The sequence below is a fragment of the Panthera onca genome, chromosome C2, assembly GCF_046562875.1.
Source record: "Panthera onca isolate mPanOnc1 chromosome C2, mPanOnc1 haplotype 2, whole genome shotgun sequence".
NCBI classification, from domain to species: domain Eukaryota; kingdom Metazoa; phylum Chordata; class Mammalia; order Carnivora; family Felidae; genus Panthera; species Panthera onca.
Window position 1 is genome coordinate 34,528,412 of NC_138347.1, and position 21,228 is coordinate 34,549,639.

The 21,228-nt window shown below is 35.2% G+C and overlaps 1 protein-coding gene across 1 annotated transcript in view; it reads right to left on the bottom strand.

Annotated features, from left to right (window-relative positions):
• Positions 1-628: 628 nt before the first annotated feature.
• GBE1 (1,4-alpha-glucan branching enzyme 1) overlaps positions 629-21,228 on the bottom strand; it is a 267,734-nt gene continuing 247,134 nt past the window's right edge. The window contains exons 15-16 of the mRNA XM_078452902.2: positions 9,381-9,496; positions 629-1,404 (exon numbers count right to left, since the gene is read on the bottom strand). Of these exons, the coding sequence (XP_078309028.1) occupies positions 1,348-1,404; positions 9,381-9,496 (173 nt within the window). The 3' untranslated portion in view covers positions 629-1,347. The remainder of the gene's footprint in view (positions 1,405-9,380; positions 9,497-21,228) is intronic.

Below are 21,228 nucleotides of genomic sequence, written 5' to 3' on the forward strand. Positions count from 1 at the left end.
GACCCAGATTCAAGGCTTTACTCAAAAAAGTTGTAAGAAAGATGGTTAATATATAATAGGTTTAGCTATAAAAGTCTCCTTCGCTAACCTTTTCCAGTACTGAATAAGTTTTTGATAGAAAGACATCCAAGTACCGCTCATTAGTCATGAACAACCAGGCTAAAAACATACAATAACAAAAAGAAGCCGTCACTATTAATGTATTAATGTAAAGGCGCAAGATAAGACCTTTAAAAAACGTGAGATACTTTGTCTTATAAATGCATCATAATTTCTCAGTTATGAATGAATTATGTATCAATGATTTTAGACTTGTGTCCTACTATTTAATGAATTGAGTGGCGATTTCATGACTGAGTGTTCCACTTAGTTTGAGATAGTTAATTCAGCTTCGAAAAGTGTTCAGGTTTATAGCTGGAGAGTAGCCTGGATATCTGAGTTAGTTAGTATAATTTCACATTACAAAATAGTACCTAAAGACAAATATTATTACCTCCCATCCCCATGCCTGGACGATTGTGCACATGTGCATATATGTGGGGAAGGTATCAGAGTTAAGATAAGGCATTTTAACATTCGTCCTAAATTAATCTTCACAACAGTACAGCAAAATAAACATTAGCAAAGGCAATTTTGCAATTTTTAATTTTATTGATCTAAAGTAAAAGACGTTTTGTGAATTGTTACACTTACTATTTCAGGCCTTCAGAAAGACTGAAATATCAGCATCCACAAAGATACTAAGTGAAGCAGAGATCATGAGATAAAACTTATGCAAAATGAAGCATGGATGAGTTTATAGATAAAGAATTTTATATTATCTTTGATTCAAGTCTTAATGTTATATTATTAGTACATATTTATTACAGTATTTCTAAACACAATTTGAAAAAAAAAGCATAGTGACAATCTTGGCACTTTGTAATTTAAACCAAGAGATACTTAGAACAAATAAAGTCATCAAATATTCATCTTAAAAAAATACTGTATACATTCAACAGAAATAATCATACATGACACATGATTCAAATTTGAACTTTAAGTATCAAATATTGGCATGGAAAGTAAAGCTGTTTAAAGACATTACATATAATACTCCATTTGAGAATCCTAGCTGCTCAGATGCCTGGAAAATATAGTCTAGAATCCTTGAAATTGCAAAAATATTTCTCCCTCTCCTTCGATAAAAGTCTGACATTCATTTGCATAAACCAATATTAAATTTCAGACACCTGATGTTTCGTCTAGACAACTGTATTTTGAAAGGCTTACACACTACAAGCTCTGTGACAATGAGAACAGGAAAACAAAGCACACATCTTCTCGTGAAGCTGAAACCACGTCTCTTCAATTGGGCATATCCACGTTCTGAAGGATGAGGCCCACTCGGTTCGGAATGTACACCTAAGTCAACACAATCGTGTCAGTGCAATGGAAAGAAATACTGAGCATGGTGACATTATATCAAAGGGACAAGATTCAGCCTCCCATTTGCTTCAAGTTCCAGTTATCTTCAGTTATAGTCTGCAGGCACCAGGGAGACAGTTCTACAGTTCCTCAGTGCTGGCAGCAACGTTGAGGCTCCTTTGAAGCAATCACCACTAGAGGGCTCCATACACTTTACAAAACCCAGTGTTCCTCAGACATAGGCAAAGAAAGGACACTGGCTGAGGTTGAGGCACTTACCTGGTGGTACAGGGAGGCTGCCCTAAGGTCACAAGGTTATTCCATTCAGGTGAATAAAAGTAATATACAAAACACTGCTCTACACCAAGACACCGGTCTGTCATCCTGTTTTGCCTTCCATCATTTTAAGAACTAATTAAATGTAATATAAGGGATCCTAAAGGTTTTTAGGTCCCTCCCCAATTTAAACCGTTCAAAATGCTTGCCACTGCATTTAAATACAAAACACATCCTCTCCCTGCCTGCAGGGTCCTGACTCCCCTTCTGGCACAAATACAATACATCTTCCATCTCAGCTCAGTGTGACACTTGTCTCTTCTCCCCTCACACCAGGCTCCAGCCACAGGGGCCTTTTGGATCCTTAAACAGGTCACATCTTCCCTCCTTTGGGTCTCTCAGAACACTCTTTACCTTGCTAGTTCCATATCTCTTGCATCTGAAAAAATCCCAGCTCCATGGAGAGGTGTCCCTTGCGAACACTAGGTATGATACTTTTCCAACTTCATTATCTCTTACAGCTCCGTTTATTTTGTGTGTGTGTGTGTGTGTGTGTGTGTGTGTGTGTGTGTGTGTGTATTTGTACAACCTTGGATGTGTTGCTTTTCCTCTCTGGGTCCCAGATTTCCCTTCTTTATGGTGAGGATGCAAACCAATAATGATAGCAGCTAAGAGTTACTAAGTGCTTAATGGGTGCTGTGCATTACTCTACCTGTCTTTTAAGTACTTGCTCATTCACCCTTCACAATGACCCAAGGACACAGTACTATTATTATCTCCTTTTTGCACATGAGGAAATGGGAGGCACAGGGCAGTTAAATAATTTTCCCATCCTCACACACTTAGTAAGTGGCAGAGAAAAGAGCTGAATCCAGGTCCTCTGGTTAAAGGGCATTTTTAATTCTTTCTGAACACTTAACACAATTTGTGATTTTGTTTTTCAAGTTTATGATCTGAACTCCCTACCAGACTATGAGCTTTACGAGGGCAGAGCCCTGTGTCTTCATATTTCTAACTCTTAGTAAGGTGCCAGTAGACAAAGTAGTTGCCAAATGATGACTAAATAATGAATAATGAATAAAAGAATAAATAAAAGTGGGACCAATATGTACATGTATCATAAACTATTATTTAATATACTTCTATCTGAAATACTTTTAATAAAAATGAGAAGTGATCTGATGTGTATCTGTCTATGTGCTATTTCACGTATAACATACTTACTGTTAACAAACAGTAAAAATAATATTACAGACTGCTGTTGTCATTGTGACAGTATCTCTCCATTTCCGACATTGCGAGTATTTTATTATTTCAGTCATTTTATCTTTAAGTGAAAGTCTGACTGATGGTTAAAAAAAAAGAAGAAAAAAAGCTTTTATAGTTTAGAATCAGAATGAAAGAGGCAAAGCAGAAATGGCATAAAGAAAAAAATAAATAAAAGAAGAGAATAGCTGATTTTTACTGAATGAGACTATTGTATATCCAATATATCTCAACTCTGAGAATGAACACAATGTTTTCCCTTACAGTTTTTGTGATAACACAACTCTTAAAAAAAAATCAGATATACCAGTATAGTTGGTTAGTTTTGAATAATAAAGATTAAAGCAATTGTAAAATGATAGCATTTTAAGAAATGTATATTATGAATGCAATAACCAGAGAACAGTTTTTCTAATCTTCAATTAATAGTGATTTAGAAAATGATCACCATCATCTGAGAAAAATTTCACAAATGCTAACAGACACTGACTGGCTCAATTTCTCACAGTTTGATTTGCTTCCAATACTTCGAAAAGATAAATATTATATCCTTGCAGTCATTAAGTGTAGGGAAACCCTTTACATCAATGCCATAATCTGTTTCCCTACAATTTTCCTATAATTTACAGGTTCAACCAATTCTCTCTCCAACTTTTATCAAAATAGGCATGAGTCAAGAGACACTTCTGCCCTTTCAAGGTTTGCCATATACTTACTCTATTACTGTGTGTGTGTAGTTTGGGGAATCATAGAAACTAGGTATAACTAATCAGTGGGACAGCAGGTTAGAACACAATGATTCTGAATTTTTCTAAGCATTTTAAAACTGAAGACCAATCTAAATTTTTCAGTAGCACCAAAGTTGGACAAAAGATTTTCAGTTCCCTTTACCTGAAAAACATTTCTCTGATATAAGACATGGGCTTCTATGCGTATAAGAGGATTCTGATAAGTCCAAGTCTCTTGGGAAAGATGCAATGAAACAAGTCAGGCCTAAATAAATGCTGATAGGCCTCTGTCAGTGTGGCACAGTGATATATCAGGACAGGTCACATCAATCTCCTACTTGAATCCTACACAGTTTTGGTATCTGCTTTGTTTGGTGTATAACCTCATAGGTAATTTCGTTAATAAAATACAATGATAACTATAAGCCTATGATTTATTTATTTATTTTTTTTCTTTTCAACGTTTATTTATTTTTGGGACAGAGAGAGACAGAGCATGAACGGGGGAGGGACAGAGAGAGAGGGAGACACAGAATCGGAAACAGGCTCCAGGCTCTGAGCCATCAGCCCAGAGCCTGACGCGGGGCTCGAACTCACGGACCGTGAGATCGTGACCTGGCTGAAGTCGGACGCTTAACCGACTGTGCCACCCAGGCGCCCCATATAAGCCTATGATTTAGAAACAACCTTACTTTCTGTGATCTTTTGGCATTTCAGCCACCCCCAATTTGAGAGTAAAACAAAAGGGACGATAGAAGAAGTTCAAGGTTTGCAACACATGCATTGAGTTTCCTGTTTTGGCATTTAAGGGTTAAAAAATGCTCCAAGAACTCTTACTAAATGATGCTGGTCATTTTATGTAAGGAACTTTATGATGCCAATTCCAGTCACAGAGACCTCTTAACACTATCTGCTCAAAAACCTTCAGTTGATAATTGTATAGTATCATTAACGGGAATATTATGTAATTATATTTTCCACTGCAGTGTTAATTACTACAATGTGTTTATGTTGCTCTAGAGTCCTTGCAGTACAGGCAACATGAGAGAATTTCCCCAAGCAAGTGATTTCTCTTAACTATGGCTATTTATGGAATTTTGAGTTTTCTTCTTTATTAGGGTTCTGAGTATGTAAATCAATTTTCTTAGTGGTTAGAAATGACTACCAATTATACTAAAGGTTTAAGATAATCAGAAGTAATCCTTATGATGAGACAATTACAGACATGAACAGTTTGGGGGCTCTATTATTTAGTGCTAAGTATTGGCTATGTAACTCTCATTTTATAATTTTAATTCTAAAAATAGTTTTGATTCATAGAGCAAGGGAAAAGAAATATGAACATAATTTAAGTAGGTTTATACATAAATGTTTACGTATACTTAAATATAAACAATTAATATTTAAGTACATGTATATAAAACTGTTTAGTAAGCACATCACAGTTAATATATGCTGATTAACATATATGATGCTGTTTTAGCCATTAAGCCTTAAGGATTTTGTAGTTAGGATCATATTAAGAACATATGAGACAATGTAATGTATGGCCATGAATTTCATGTTTTCTAGCTATATTTATAGTCAACACCTCAGAAGAAATCAGACTGCCACAGTACAATCCAATTCATTTATTAAAAGAGGCAAAATGCATGCTAACCTACCCAGTTACTTTGACTACCTTAGTGATTTAATCACTATGCCAACCACTAACATGGCCAAAACCCCCCCCCAAAAAACAAAAAACACCCCAAAACCCCACAATGGAGCACACAATAATCTACTATATTATGTCATCCAGGCAAAAGTATTATGTTCTTCTAGGATCACAACTGAGCTGCAAAAAGTAATTATATATTTTTGAAAACAGGGTGTCAAAATTAGAATCACAAAATCTTAAAATAATTTTAAATAAAAAAAAGTTTAAAGACTTTCAATATTTACAGCTGAGGAAAAATAAAAGGTACATCTATGCCGAATTCCCTATTTTAACCAAAAGTCTACATTTGAATTTCCAAATTTAGAATGAGAATAAATAGACTACTTCTTAATAATAAGGAGCCTAACTGGCAAAGTAATAAATGCGAAAACTATTGCCTTACTCAAATTCACCCTTGAGACTACCTGAGTTACTGTAAAGGAAACTAATTCATTTTTGATTCAATAATCTGTTCTTCCATTTGTACCATGGAATTTGAATTTATGAACCAGAGAAGAGCAAGCAAGCCTCCCTGCTCCCACCACACTGGCTGACATATAAGTAACATCTGAACTCATACAGGTTCCTATATTAGAAACCAAAATACGGAGAAATGATTGCGCTAAAATGGAGTTTCCCAATAATTGTCAGTAAAGCAAATAGAGAAATTCTGCCCTATCACTTCTTGGCATTTGTGAATGCTCTGATCTTAGCAGATATGTTTCAATGGTAGTACACACACGATTCTCCTCCGGCTTCACAGTTTCAACTGATGGAGTACATACAGAAGACGCGGGAATGTGGTACCTGCTAATGCTGCAGCATATATGGCTATTTTAAGATTCCTTCAAGCTCTATTTGTTACTGTCTTTGAAAACAGATTTGACACTTATTCAGCAGATCCTTTGGATGACTGAGTTTGCAAATTAAGCTTTAGTAAATAAATACTGCGTAGTTGTTGTGATGGACAGAAGTTTCATGGAGAAGGAAAGAAGCCTTCTCTTCTGCCCTTTATTCAAGGCATGTGGGAGGCAAAAGTGATCTCTCACTGGTGGTGGAATGAGACCTGTAGTGCCCATAGTCATGTTCAAGAAACCTGACTGGATCCCAGTAGCTATGAACCAGTTTAATAAGGAATTCCATTATAATTGAGGCATTCTTAGAATACATTTGTCTTTTAATGCATTCCTCCCCCCCCCCCCCCCACCACCCCGCCCCCGCCCCGGCTCTTCAAAGGATAACTCTGGCATGAAGGAACATGTTTTTACTGGATTTTCTAGTCTATTTGGGCTGCTTTATTCTTATATTAAAGCCAGTGTTGTTGAATTCATCTGGACCCTAAAGACATTTAAATGAGTGTTTCCTGAAGCACCGGTAGTCATTGAAAACAAGATGCTGCTGCTGCAAAGACAGAGCTAATCTTTACCTTTTTGACAGAGTTGGAGAATTCTGATATGGGCAGTGGTTAAGCTACGTTCTCATGTGCTTATGTGGGGCTTATGTCATACTTTCCACTCCGCCTGCAAATTTAGAACTGCACACATCTTATTTGTAAGATAAATTCAATTAGTACATGCAAAATAATCTCCTGACTTTTGCTGCCACTGGTTAGTTGGCTTGTTTTAATTATGACAGGATACTTTTGCTCTTACAAAATTGAAAGGATGGCAAGATATTTTCTGCCCATTCTCAAAGATTAGGAGTCCTTGCCTAAGACTATAATTTCCTCCAAATTGGGAGAAGGTCTTATTAACTGCATGTCCTCAAAGCATCTAGTAACTTGATGTGCTTAAAATACACACAAAGATAACTGAAGAGCCCTGACAATAATAATCTAAAAATACATGTGCGATAGCATTTTGCAGTTTCTAAAAACCCTGGCCACGGTAATGAATGAGTTTATGCCTCCTAAGAATCTCTTGCTGTAGGGAGGATACCATTACTAATTCTCATTACACAGATGAGGGAAAATGCAGCACAGAGAAGGTTAAATTACTCAAGGTCTCACAGCTAGGAAATGGCAGACAGGGGGCTTGATACCCAGTTCTCTGCTGAAACATTGTGGTTTTTTCAATGTGTTACCAGGCCTCTCTCCCCGATAGAACCTTCATTGGATACATTTAGGTAACCAATTGCATACATTTTGAATCACTGAATTCAAAATTTTAGAATGTTCACTACATACAAATTTTGCCTGAACTTTTCAAATTCCTTTCAGTCTGGTTTGATTGGTTCAAGTTCAGCGTTGTTGCAGTCAGTTGCTACTTCTCCATGATTCCTCTTTGCAAGCTGAATGATCTTCCCTAATCCCTCAGGGGCCTTTAATTCTTTCGGTTACTGCAGAACTTTAAGACAACTTTACAAATTTATTTCAGAACCTATTTTTTATCAGTCTTTACATGGCAAAACTTAATATTCTGCAAAACTACAATAATTTTTCTTTGTGGAAAGAATCTGATAGTATCATTAAGGCCTCCCTCTTAAAAATGCATATGTATCTATACTTGTATCTAAAAAGTATCGCCACCATCATTGCATGCTGTTAGTGTAACACTCAAGTCTCCTGTGGCCATTGAATTTTCCTCAGAGTTAATAATCCACAGCTCAATCTTGCTCATTTCTGCTCTGCTCATTTATTTATGCCACTGTCTTTGACAAGCCAGTTCGGCATATAATATGGTGACTTACCAAGTGACATACTTGCACAACTTTAAGAGGTGGGAATATAGTAGAAAAATGAAGGAATTAGGGGTTCCTTATGAATTCTCCTTTTTGACTTATACCTAAATTTTTGAAAAACAAGAGAATTTAACAGCTATGATAACAGTGTCTATACTTTTGTTAGATATATCCTGGCTTCATAAAAGTGAAACAAATCTTAATCTAAGACCTCTCATGGTGAAAAAATTGCAGATTTGAGCCAGAAAGAGAGAGCGAGGAAGAGAAAGAGGACAAGAGGGTGAGAGAAAGCAAGAATGAGTTAGAGCTAGCAACAGCATGAGAGGGAGAGAGGAGGGAGGTATATGACTGGTCAGGAAAAGGAAAAAAATAAAAAAAACAACATAATGTAGATGTATGGACTTGAGCTTACTACCTGGACACAAAGTAGACAAAGAATTCTTCCTCCAAATCTGGAGAGTTTCTAAATTCTACATTTTTAAAAGAATCTAAACCTAGTATTTTAAAGCAATATTCTTTCAGGTGCTAACAACACAAAGTAAAAATGAGTTATATAATTTAATGTTTTCCTCAGTAATATGAAGAAATAAGAAAATCTTATAATTAGAATGAATTCAGTCTTTAATTGACTACAGGGAAGAAAAAGATATTTTTTTTTATTTACCCTTTTAAGGTGTTTTAAATTACACTTCATTAGACAGTCAATAATGGAGAATCCTGCTTGATGCAAAATATTACACAGAAAGCAACAACAGAAGGGAAGTAAACTGTTGTATAAAAATAGAAAAAAAATGCCTTCCCCTTATTTTTTGAGAAACATTTTTAATCCTATTAATAAACAAACTTCCCCAATTGTCCACCAAATACCTCTTGCTATTATTTTCCAAAACTGAATTCATCTCAGTACCACATACACTGCCTCTGAATATTTCAACTCACTTCTTTCCTATCATCCCTGACCCCATTTCTTTTGTTTGTTTGTTTGTTTGCTTTTGTTTTCTCTTTTAGCAGGTCAAAGACTTGTTTCTTTGGATAAAAACATCACTTTAAAAATAAAGGGTTGGGGCACCTGGGTGTCTCAGTTGGTTAAGTGTCTGACTTCAGTTCAGGTCACGATCTCATGCACACGGTTTGTGGGTTCGAGCCCCTCGTCGGGTTCTGGGATGACAGCTGGGAGCCTGGAGCCTGCTTTGGATTGTGTCTCCCTCCCTCTCTGCCCCTCCCCCATACACACACACACTCTCTCTCTCAAAAATAAATAAACATTAAAAAAAATAAATGGTAAAATTGAAATGCAATGAAAAGATCTTAAAAAGCTTACTTACCAAAAGAGAACAGGGACGTTCATTATGTTTAAAAGGTTGAGAGAAAAACTCGGTACTATGGTCCAGTCTCTGGTGCCCTCCATACTCTGCTGCATCTGTATCTAGCACAATTCTGAATGTAAAGCTTTTAAGGAATCACAATGGTTCAGTGGTTAAATGAGACATTATAAAACACGTTCTGAGACGGCAATTTAAAAGTGAGTATTCTGAACACTGTTAAATCATGATTTGTGTTATTACGCACTTCTTTTCTAGTATTTCAGAGATTCTTATGTTTGAAAGGGGTGCTGGAGACTATCTGGTCCACACACCCATGTGATCCTTGCTATCCTGTCCCAGCTTATCAAATGATCATCCAGCCTGGGACACACTATACATCTTAACAGAGAATCTACTTTTCTCTTAATGTGACCTATTCTATTCATTAGGAATTCACCTCTTTAGTAAGTGGAGATTTTTGACTCCTTGGGACTTTTCAATCCAGAAAAGCCATAGAGAACAGATTCAAAATGCAGTAACCTTTCAAATATTTAATAATAGTTATGCTATCTCCATGTATCCTCTGCATCTATTACTAAATACATACTAAATACAATCTCAGAACCTTTAATACTTCCTCATTTGATATGTGTTTTTACGCATTCCCCATCTCTGAATTCATTCCAGTTCTAGATCCTGGTTATCGAAGTGAGGAACACAAAAGTGAACCAAGTGTCCACATGTGTCTGAAGATGCAGAACTAAGCAGGCCTCCTGTGCACACACAGGATCTCGTAAACATACTCCCCGCCCATGCTACAGGTACATTCATGTTGCCATCCTGTGTTCTGTTCCAGTGTAACATCCGATTTTTCATGCTGAGCTATTAGATATGTTTCATTATTGTCTTTGCAACAAAGTAAAAGCTACGGCTATTATGTTCAAATTTATGATCAGATTTTCATTAAAAAGTATCACACTGGGGTGCCTCGGTGGCTCAGTCTGTTGAGCGTCAGGCTTTGGCTCAAGTCATGACCTCACGGTTTGTGACTCTGAGCCCCAACATCGGACTCTGTGCTGTCATGCAGAGCCTGCTTCGGATCCTCTGTCCCCCTCTCTCTCTGCCTCTCCCCTGCTTATGCTCTTTCTCTCTCAAAAACAAATAAAAAAACATTTTAAAAATATATCACATTAAAAGTATGTGTGGGTGACAAACAATGACCATAATTTCTTGCTTCGGGAACCTCTGTCTGGGTAAGAGATGCGGAAGAATTCACTAAAGGAACTGTTGCTGGGAGGGGTGGCTGCATTTCATTCAATCTAGGTCAGCCTGCTCTGACTCAAATTCAAACTGATAATCATATTATTGGCATTTAATGAGAGAGGAACAGAGAAAGAACAATTGGTTGAGATTCAAAAGATGACAATTGGGCACAGGCACATTCTAAAGTCACTCAGTACAGCTGAAAATGACTTGAGCACACCACATCACTTAATGGCAAAACACAGATAGCGAAATTAAATAACTGGAAACATTGTAAATAAATGGAGCCTTGTGGAATGAAAGGAACTATTAAATTTAAAGTTTAGCTTTTGCTCATCCTAGTTCATTAAATACAAATCCTCAAAAAACAAAAAGAAGAAGAAAAACAAGTACAATTTTAGAGAATAACATCCTAGAATACTTTAAAAACTTTTGTAATAGAGTATCAATTATTAGATTACTAGTTAAAATTACATTATTATTGGTAGTAGTGTCTGCAGACAGAAAGTATCTCACCAAAAGCAGGGGTTCCCATTCAGTGGGCTGATATTCACTGGTAGCTGTGTTATTATAAGGATCTCATTGAATGAGTAATTACGTTACTAGAAGGGACTGGGGATCTATATTTGCTTCAGACATTGTCTGAAGACTACATTATATTATTACATACATCGGATACTGTATTTCAAATAATATGTATTTTTTTGATTAATAAAATGCAGATTCATTTAAAAAGTCACAGGACTTAGAGTAAGGTTTTGCTTATATATATATTTTTTTCAATCAAGGATGCTGAAAGAACAATTGTTATAAAATAATCCATTTCTTTTTGACATTGAAAGGGATCATCACACTTAAAATGGCTGGAATCTACTCACTTAATATATATAATTTGTAGCTATAAAGCAAAAGCTTACAAAAGCCATAATGCAACTTTCAAAACATCAGTTTGGACCTGTTTCTCTGATCTATAATTTAAAGGAAACATTCTGCTGTGGCCACTTTTGGAATTACCCAGCCCTGTGTCCATATTACTCAGGGAATACAATAACGTCCTTTGGGAAAGCAACCCTTAAACTCCAGAAATGACAATAATTTAAAACACTAGATTAAAAGTAATAATTGTGGAAGAGTCTTAGAATTGTGAATTACTACCCACATACTATTCAAGAATTAAGAAACCCATCTTTTAAGGATGGTGCTTAGAAGGACAACAAACAAAAGCAGTTATTTGAGCAACTGGGTTGATTGACTCTTGTGCTCTCACTTAGGCATTTCCATACTCCTTCCTCACATGCACATGCATATGCACACACACATGCACAAACACATGTGACAGGGCACTCATACAGCACCAGTATCCCTGCAAACCCCCATCATCCACTTAAGAACATCTCTCTGAAAATATAACTCAGAGCCAATGTACACTTATTTAAAATTATTTTTTAAATATGGCTTCCAATTCCACAGCAGACAACAAATTTAACAGGATACTCTCAGCAGGCCTTCTTTCATTCATAGCTACCTCCCAACACTGAACAGAATATCTTTTCATGAAAGCTTCTCAATACATCTTTGAAACATTCAGGACAATTCTGATTCACCAAAAAAGGCCAAATTCCATATCTTATATTTTTGTATTAAAGGAAAGTAGAATAAGTTCTCTTTACTCTCCCACTAACTTACTGGATACACACAATGTATAAGGCACTGTGCATGATAAAAAAAAATGACTAAGATATAGTCTTAGTTTACATACAACTTGCAGCCTGTAAGGAGAGATGATACGTGCACATGAAATGTCTATAAATAAAGCAGAAAGCAATATGCAATGAGAAGTAGAGTCAAGGAGGAAAGGTAGGATTGATTGTCTGTCTATAATGGGTTTTGAAAGCCGGGCTAGGCTGTTAAGATTTAGTTTGGTAATTAAGTATGAGAATGTTGAAGACTGGTGAGAAAGAGCTTGACAATTAAGAAAATTAACCTAGAGGTCAGGGTAAAATAAGATGGACAAAGGAAAGACCAGGTCAGAGAGAACACTCAGGAGTCTTACAAGGGTCCAAAAATAGTAGTATGGTTAAACCTGGAGAGAAGGAATGGAGAGGCATAGATACATCAATGAGATTTTGGATGGAAAAGTAAGGACACCGATGCACAATTTGGGGAGACAAAAGTAGAAGGGGAGAATGTGTGTGTCCAGAAACATGCAACCAGTTTAGTAGCAGAGCTGGGATGAATATACCAGTCGAATGTAATCTAATTGCCTTACTCTCTACATCGGGGCATCTATTTTATACAGAGAAGCAGGCAGAATCATTTTGTAAACCGTTTCTTGTTTAATTCTAAAGGTGAGATTCTAAGGATAAAGTGACCAGAATGAATAGGATATGAGAGGAATAAAAATTTAAAAAGCAGATAAAGTGATATTCATCTAAATGATTAGTCTAATTCAATTTAAAAGATTGATGTTAAAAAACTGAATTCTTAACATTCCTTATGGTGTCTGAATATCTGACATTTATTGTATTTGTTCTAGATCCATCTTTATTCATTAGGTTCATTCAGTCATTTTATTGGTGAATACAAAATATTGGACCGAAAACTTTACCTTGCTCAATTTGGCAAATTATAGTAGGAAAAAAAAAAAAATGATAGAATGATGGAATTATTTTATGAAGATTTTTCTAAAAAAGAGATCAAATAGGTCCCTATCCATTTGAATGTCATTTAAAAATATTATGATTTCTTCTTATTTTAAATTCAATAGCTTCCTAAGTATTTGATGTATCTATCAACAGGTTGAAATAGATAAGTTTTAAGCTTTATTGTATAATCTATGTCCTTAAATTTGAACCAAGAAAGAGCCATGTTCTGGAGACCTGTACTAATAAGATTAAAGAAGAGTGAGGGCATGAAGACTCTTAAATTCAATGGCTCTTCAAATACTTCAAAAGCTGCTGTGTTTGCTCAGCCACTTGATAAAGTGTCTGTTCAAAGTATAAGGATTTTGATGTAAGAAGTACCATCATTTATATCATTCTGTACTAAACTCACTTCACTCCTGCTGATGAAGCTAAGGAAATTTATGGTAAGGTCCAACTCCCAAGGTTTCAAATTGAGCAACAATGAAAGGGGCTCTCCAGTCACTAGGTGACCATAAAAATGGCAAAGATGGTAAGTTACCATATATCTTTACATCTAAGCCATCATCAATTTTAAGGTGCATTATTTTATATATCCCCAATAAAGAGAGAAAAAAAAAATCACTACCATGGCATTTATTGTAGGACATACACCAATGGAAGACATGCTAAAATGTGGGAAAAAATGGACCCCTTAGAATATATGCATTTATTATGTTATTTTCAGATCTGATTCTTTAATCAACCCACCCACATTATTACAGCTGCAATAACTTCTGGGAGCTCAATGATCCCAGGAGAGAGAATCTACGTCAAAGGCAGGAAACATCCTGTAAGAAATTTAAGGAATTGTGAACAAACATCTGGTAGAGTGAGAACAGGTGCTGGAAAGCAAAGACAAGTTTATATTTTTAACAGCCTAAAAATAACTACCAGCACAGGACTTGGCACAGTGTTCTAACATAATCCTCCCATTTTTATGTTTCATGAATTTAATTTTTTTATTGCCAGCTACATTCCACAAAATCTTCAGTTATACCTGTTGACCATCTTAAATAGACGTCCCTTTATTTTATAAATATTGCTAAATTGAGCCGAGGCAATACTCTGGGTCATACATTACAACTTTTATTTACTCTCTCTGGTCTTGTTCCAAATACAAACTAGCAAAGACTTGTGATGTGTAGTTATGTATATTATTAATCTGTATGTGTGTTAATGTGAGGTGTGTGTGTGTGTGTGTGTGTGTGTGTGTGTGTGTGTGAGATTTAGGCAGTCCCACAATTAATTCTGTGACCTTAAATATATATTAACTTAAAAATTCATTGTTGAAAAGGAATTTTGGTATTTTAATTATTTTTTCAAAACTATTTTACGGCAATGTGGCATTCATGACTACATTACTTTTGATGGAAAATATCCATTTTTTTTCTTTTCTTTAGTTTAAAAATCCCCAAAGATTATATTTCTAAAACAAAATTAAAACAGGGAGAAATGTGAAATACATAAAGGAATTTACTATTGAATATAACCAAAGTATATTTTAAGATATAATAAATGCCACAACACAGCATCTCTCTAAGGTGACCATCTTTTTTTTGTTTAACTCTAATTAGTTCATATTAAAGTTTTGGTATCTGCAAAAAGCACCATCTTCATGCATGAGCTACACATAAGCATTCAAGTTTGCGAGCACTGTCTTCATTAAAAGTTTAAATGACAACCACATGTTTTAATTAAGTACAAAATATATTTCTAGTATATTTTAGGATGTGCTCGTTTCATCAACAATAGGTTTCTGCAATTAACTACAATTCCTTCAAGTTTACTTCCTTGGCTGTAAAATTTTTAGAAACTGTATAATGCAGAATAGCAAATAAAACAAACTCAAAGGATGAGGGGTTCAAATACGATCTACCATATTAATTAATGGAGTGCTATGCTTTTTGAGATAAATTTTCATGCAAATTATTAGTTTATTCTTCAGCATGCATGCTTAATGACATACATCAGTAAATAGCAAATTGAATGATAATACCAAGTATTGTGTGTCACATATCTCTCTATGCAAACAGGAAAATTATTCTAAATACTTTACAGAATACTTCAACTGACCTAACTAGGAACTTTTTATTTGTCTTAGAAGATTATATAACTTGAAATAAAAAATTCCATTGTTTCTCAATAACTCAAGAAAGAATAATAATGAAAAAACATGCCCACAGTTAAAGTCTAATAATGAAAAAAAATATGCCCATACTTCTAGCCTAACCATCCTCTAAAATTGTTGCTTTTTGTCTGTGACATAAAGGATTACCCAAAGAACTTGTAAATTCAATTATTTGATGAAGCAATAGCAATTATTTAGAATTGAAAAAGAAAAAAATAAGATTTTTATTCACCTTATAACCACATACTTTGTCATCTAAATGAGTTTTGACCATGCAGATTCAACATTTTTTACAAACACATTGTGCTTTTGAACTCAAAATAATTTTGACTTAGGCTATAAAGAAACACCTTTCCCCAAACTTACTTAATACAGCCTTCAATGGAATCCAATGAAATATACATAAATGGAAAAGATAATTGGAAACTTCAAAGTCCCTGAAAAATAATGACAATTATAAGCAGTAAGTAAGTGTCATCTGTGCTGCCTTGCAGACAGACTGGGATAGGAGAAATCATCCTTTAAGAGTAAAATATGGTGGGTTCATCCACATGCTTTGGGGACCAACAATTACTTTCGAATCCCAATTCTGGCAATTGCTAACTGTGTGTCTCTAAGAAAGTTACAGAACTTCCTAGAGGCTCAGTTTCTCATTGGTAAAACAGAGGTGCCATATCAGAGGCTGAGAAGATTCACTGAAGCAATGTATAACCAGTGCTTAACATTGTGTCTAGTGTTGGGGAAGATTCTCAAATGATTAGCTGCTGTTTATATTATTATTACAGACCCCGGACCATTTAAACTGATGTCATAACAGATGAAAAATGTAAAGAGGGTCTATTTATTCTCTATCTTACTTTTTACACCCAGTTTGGCCTCTTCTTCCTTAATGACATTTACTTTCATGCCCTTACTCCCTTGACTGTGTTCTCACTAGAATTCTAACACTTTTCCTATTATATAGAAATTTAATATTAAGGATTCGTAAGACAGTACATCAATCTCTTTGAGAACTAGATACCTTTTTAAATTTTCAGGTTTTTAAAAATTTTTTATAGGCTTTTAAAAATGTTTATTTATTTTGAGAGACAGAGAAAACACACACACACACACACACACACACACACAAGCAGGGAGGTGCAGAGAAGGAGAGAGAGAATCCAAAGCTGGCTTCATGCTGTCAGCGCCGAGCCCAACGTGGGGCTTGATCTCATGAAGCTTGCAGTCATGACCTGAGCTGAAATCAAGAGTCAGATGCTCAATCAACTGAGCAACCCTGATGCTCTGAAGTTTTATTTTTTTTAAAGAAAAGTTCTCCTCAAGCTTCTGAGAAAGATTGGGAAACTACTCTGAATACTCTAACTGAAAACTAGCACCTCCCTACGCCCTCCTGTACATGTTCTAGTTTTTCACCATACCATTATCAACCTTTAATATACTATAAGCTTAACTATTTCATTTTTCTACCTTTCTTTATTAAAATGCAATATCTTTAAGGGATTTCTGTCTTTACCCACTCCTCTCCTTACTTTCCTACTACCTAAGGCCTGGATTAATACCTGACATATTTATTGAATGGATTTTCTTTTCATTAGATTTTCTTTTCATTATTGGAATATAATTTACATCCTCCTTGGGTTTTGATCTATGAGTGCTTTTGCCAAACCTGGTGAAATAATTTAATACTACTTTGGTTATTAAAAAAACCAAAAAAAACAAAAACCCAACCTTGATTTTCTTTCATTGTGTTATAGAGTTAATATTTCAGATCTGTACAATATCTCTTCTAATACAATCTCGTTTCATTATCTACAAAGTTTTACTTGGACATTTTAAAAGATTTATTTCCTTCTTTTTGGAGCAGTCACAATAGTAAAATAAATGCATGTCAGATTGAGCTAGTTAATTCTTAAAGTGATTGGTATGTGCCCTGGAGACAGCCATTTTATATAATTGTTAGTTTAAGTGGATGATTGATTACATATTTACTAAAGTCAGCATATAAAGACCTGTATTATCAACTTGACTGGTTAGCTTTCTTTATACAGATGACTGAACTTAAGCATAGAACATTAAAATGACTAGCCAAAAACCATACATATACATACATACATTAATACATGTATGTTTGTATATAAAATATAAAAAAATACATAAAAAATAATTTGGCAGGGCCAGGGTAGACATCTAGGTATAATATGTTCTACCACTCTATCACCATTGCTACTGAAAGACTGAAAAGTGTATGGACATTAAAATACTTCAACATTTGAAAGCTGATTATTTAGCATTGGTAGTAAACATTTTTTTCTTTATTTGAAGTTATAACTTATGTGTGTAGCTAATGTATATTCCTCTTTCTCTTGTAGGTTTCAGACCAAATAGAAAATCATAATACCCTGGGGCTCACTCAGTGCTTTAGAAAACTAAATGAGAATGGGTTCCCTAGAAAAACTGTAAAGAAAAGCCTGCAGGCCTGTGTGTGTGTGTGTGCACGTGTGTGAGCGCGCATGTGTGTGTGCGTGGGCATGTACCCATACGTGCCCCATCACTCCCTGTTATTCCTGAGCACTTCTGGGCACTCAGCCCATAACTATCATAACTGTATCTAGATTGATGACTGAAAGGGAAAAGATTTGAAGTAAACATTTCCCCACAGGCACTAAAAAAATGAGTGACACAGTTTTAAACACACACACATGTGACTGCTAATAAATACATTTTCCAGGGGCATAATGAATCTGATACAGTAGTTTGCAATCATCTTTAAAACAGTCATATTGGTTAATCTTACTAGGTAGACATGCAAAATAATACAAGCAAAGAGCAAAGCTGAGAAGTTATTTCCGCAAAGTGCTTGCTTGTACAATTCAAAATGAAATAACAAATGTTTTGGTATGATAGTCAGACATGGAAATGAATTATATAATTCCAATGAACAAAATTTCTGGCAGGTTTTGAATCAAATTCTATGTAGATTTAATTATTTTTTCATAGTTATTTCACAAATGTGAGCTTTATTTGCAGTATCCAATTATTATTAAAATTCCAAAGTGATGACACTATTATGGTCATGAGAGAGTTAATCGAATGCAGTAATATGATTCCGTATACGCTTTAGGTACATTGAGGCAGCCAGTAGACAAAATGTCACCAGGAGTGGATATCCTACATTCAAAATTATTAAGGTAAGAAAAGGAAATATATACAATTACATGCTTCTAATATAAATCTACACGGAGGCTCATCTCCCTAAATCTGTCCAAGACTGTGTCTCTTGCGTGTGGCTAAAACAAATCAGAACTCCCATGCTGTAAACCTATGCCAGTGATATGGAGCTCCCATGCATGTCATAACTTCCACTACTCGGGGAAGAACAGGAGCAACAGATTATCAGGAAAGCTGATGAAAGCAGACCTCTTATCCTTCACTTCTTTGTAAGTGTCTTCTTCTGTTCTATGGGATGCTTAATCCTCAAACCCTTTTATCCTTCAGTATCCTTCAGGATCTACACTTTCCCAGTCAGCACTTGAAGCTGAAATATACTTAGGTTTATATTTTACCCTAGAAATATACTTAGGTTGATATTTTACCCTAGAAAGTTATTTTACCCCTAGAAAAGTTTACTTTTAAAATGAGTATATTTGTTAAAAAAAAAATCCTATTTAAACTGATCTGTGTTTGAGTATGTTAGAAACTAGGATAGTTTAACACTGGAAAAATGACATTTAGTCAGGGTTACCATTAACTCTTACAAAGAAATGCAAAGAAAACATAAAATTATAAGTAATTAGTGAAACACCCTTTACTGATTTTAATGGCATTTTGACAGGGCAACAAAAAAAGTGAATTATCTGGTGCCCATATGAAAGACTGCTGAAATTAAGGGAAGTAGATTTAAATCACATTTATTCACTTAACTAGGAATATGATCTTGTGAAAGTTATAAATCTTTCTAGTGCTCATATTTAGGTTGAGGATAAGAGAAGTCAAGGTGAATAAAAGCATTCACACACTGTAAAGTGTTATGTAGATTTAATTTTTGGTACTAATTTAGAAACCATGTCCTAAAATATATCTTCTAACCCAACCAATTTTATCTAATTTCAATGGGCTGAACCAGGTCATGCTAGGCTTCTTCTACCTCTCAAAAATCTATGCTTCTATGCTGCTTGGTATTTCCCAGCGGTCATTAAATACCACAGAACTATAGTCGATGTAGGGTACACCTCAGCATAGGAGGGGTGATTAGGGACCATCTTCACAGGGTTGAAGCTCTGAGTGTGTGTGAGTTCTTCAAAGGAAGAGCACAAAGAAGGAAATAAAATAAAAACTTGGATTTGGACCTGAGGAAACAATAGCACAAAGTGGGTACAGAGGAAAGGGGAATCAAGACAATGCTGCAGCAGATGGAAAAATGGAGTGGGAAAGAAAGGTGAGCCAATGATAACAGAATGTGGAGAGGATTTAGCCAGGAGAAGACTGAATTCCAGGATGGTAAAAACATAGAAATGAGCTTGTGGTGGTGAACTGGGGAGCAGGAAATGAACAAAGTAGGACGTGACAATGTAGATAACAGAGGGGATTTGTAGCTACTTCTCTCATCCTTTCCTTTCCTTCCTTTTTTAAAAAAAATACATTTAATTTTTTAAATTAATTTTATTTTATTTGAGAGAGAGAAAGAGAGAGAGAGAGAGAGAGAGAGAGCGAGAATGCACAGGTGGGGGACAGGGAGAGAGAGAATCGTAAGCAGGTTCCACACTCAGCATGGAGCACAATGTGAAGCCTGATGAGAAGCCCGATGGAGGGCTTGATTCTACAACCCTGGGATCATGGCCTGAGCTGAAATCAAGAGTCAGATGCTCAACCGACTGAGCCACCCAGGCACCCCACCTTTCCTTCTTTTTATGATCAAATTTCTAATGCATTTTTAGGTCAACGATGATGCCAGTAATGTTGGCTATAGCAGGTAACACTGAGCTCATGGCACGTGGAGGACACTATCACTAAGCCTTTCACATGCATTAATGCATTTAATTCTGACAATAATTCCACAAGTAGGTGTTTTAAAGATGAGGAAACCAAGAAACAGTGAGGTTACCTTCATAACACGAATAAGCTGCAGGGAGAACTTGAATGCTTAGACAGTCTTATTCTACCTTCAGAGCACAAGGTTTTAACCACTATTCTAGTAATGAGAACAAATTTCTCTACATCTGCAAATATAAGAACTGGAAATACAACTACTGAGCCATTGGGAGATAAAAATGTTACAGTAAGAGAACAAACTGAAGAAAATAATGTTTCAGAATCAGAAAAGAGTGCTACCATCAGACAAACATATTTTTCGTGTTTTCCTTAGCTAGGAAGAAAGAGTGTTGAAAGGGAAGGTACTAAAGGGAAAATAATTGACTATCTCTAAATATAAACTGATGGAGAAAAAAAATTATAGTAACGTTTATAATTTTACAGACAAAATAATTTTCTGTCTTAATGTTCCTGTGATGAAACACTTATTGTGCACCAGTAAAAGGTAATATGATTGCATTTCATTAAGTTATACGTTAATTAAATAATTATTCTCAGTAACATCTAAAGAATATTTTCCTTATTCAATAATTAATACCATATAGCAACCAAAAAGAATCAATTAATTTCACAAATAAACTTCAAATACATAATAGGAATCAATTAGATATTTTCCCACCATTCGGCCAACAAATACTATATTAATAGAATTAGAAATGGTTTTTACACATGGTTATAACTGAAGCCACTGTTTCCAAGAACACAC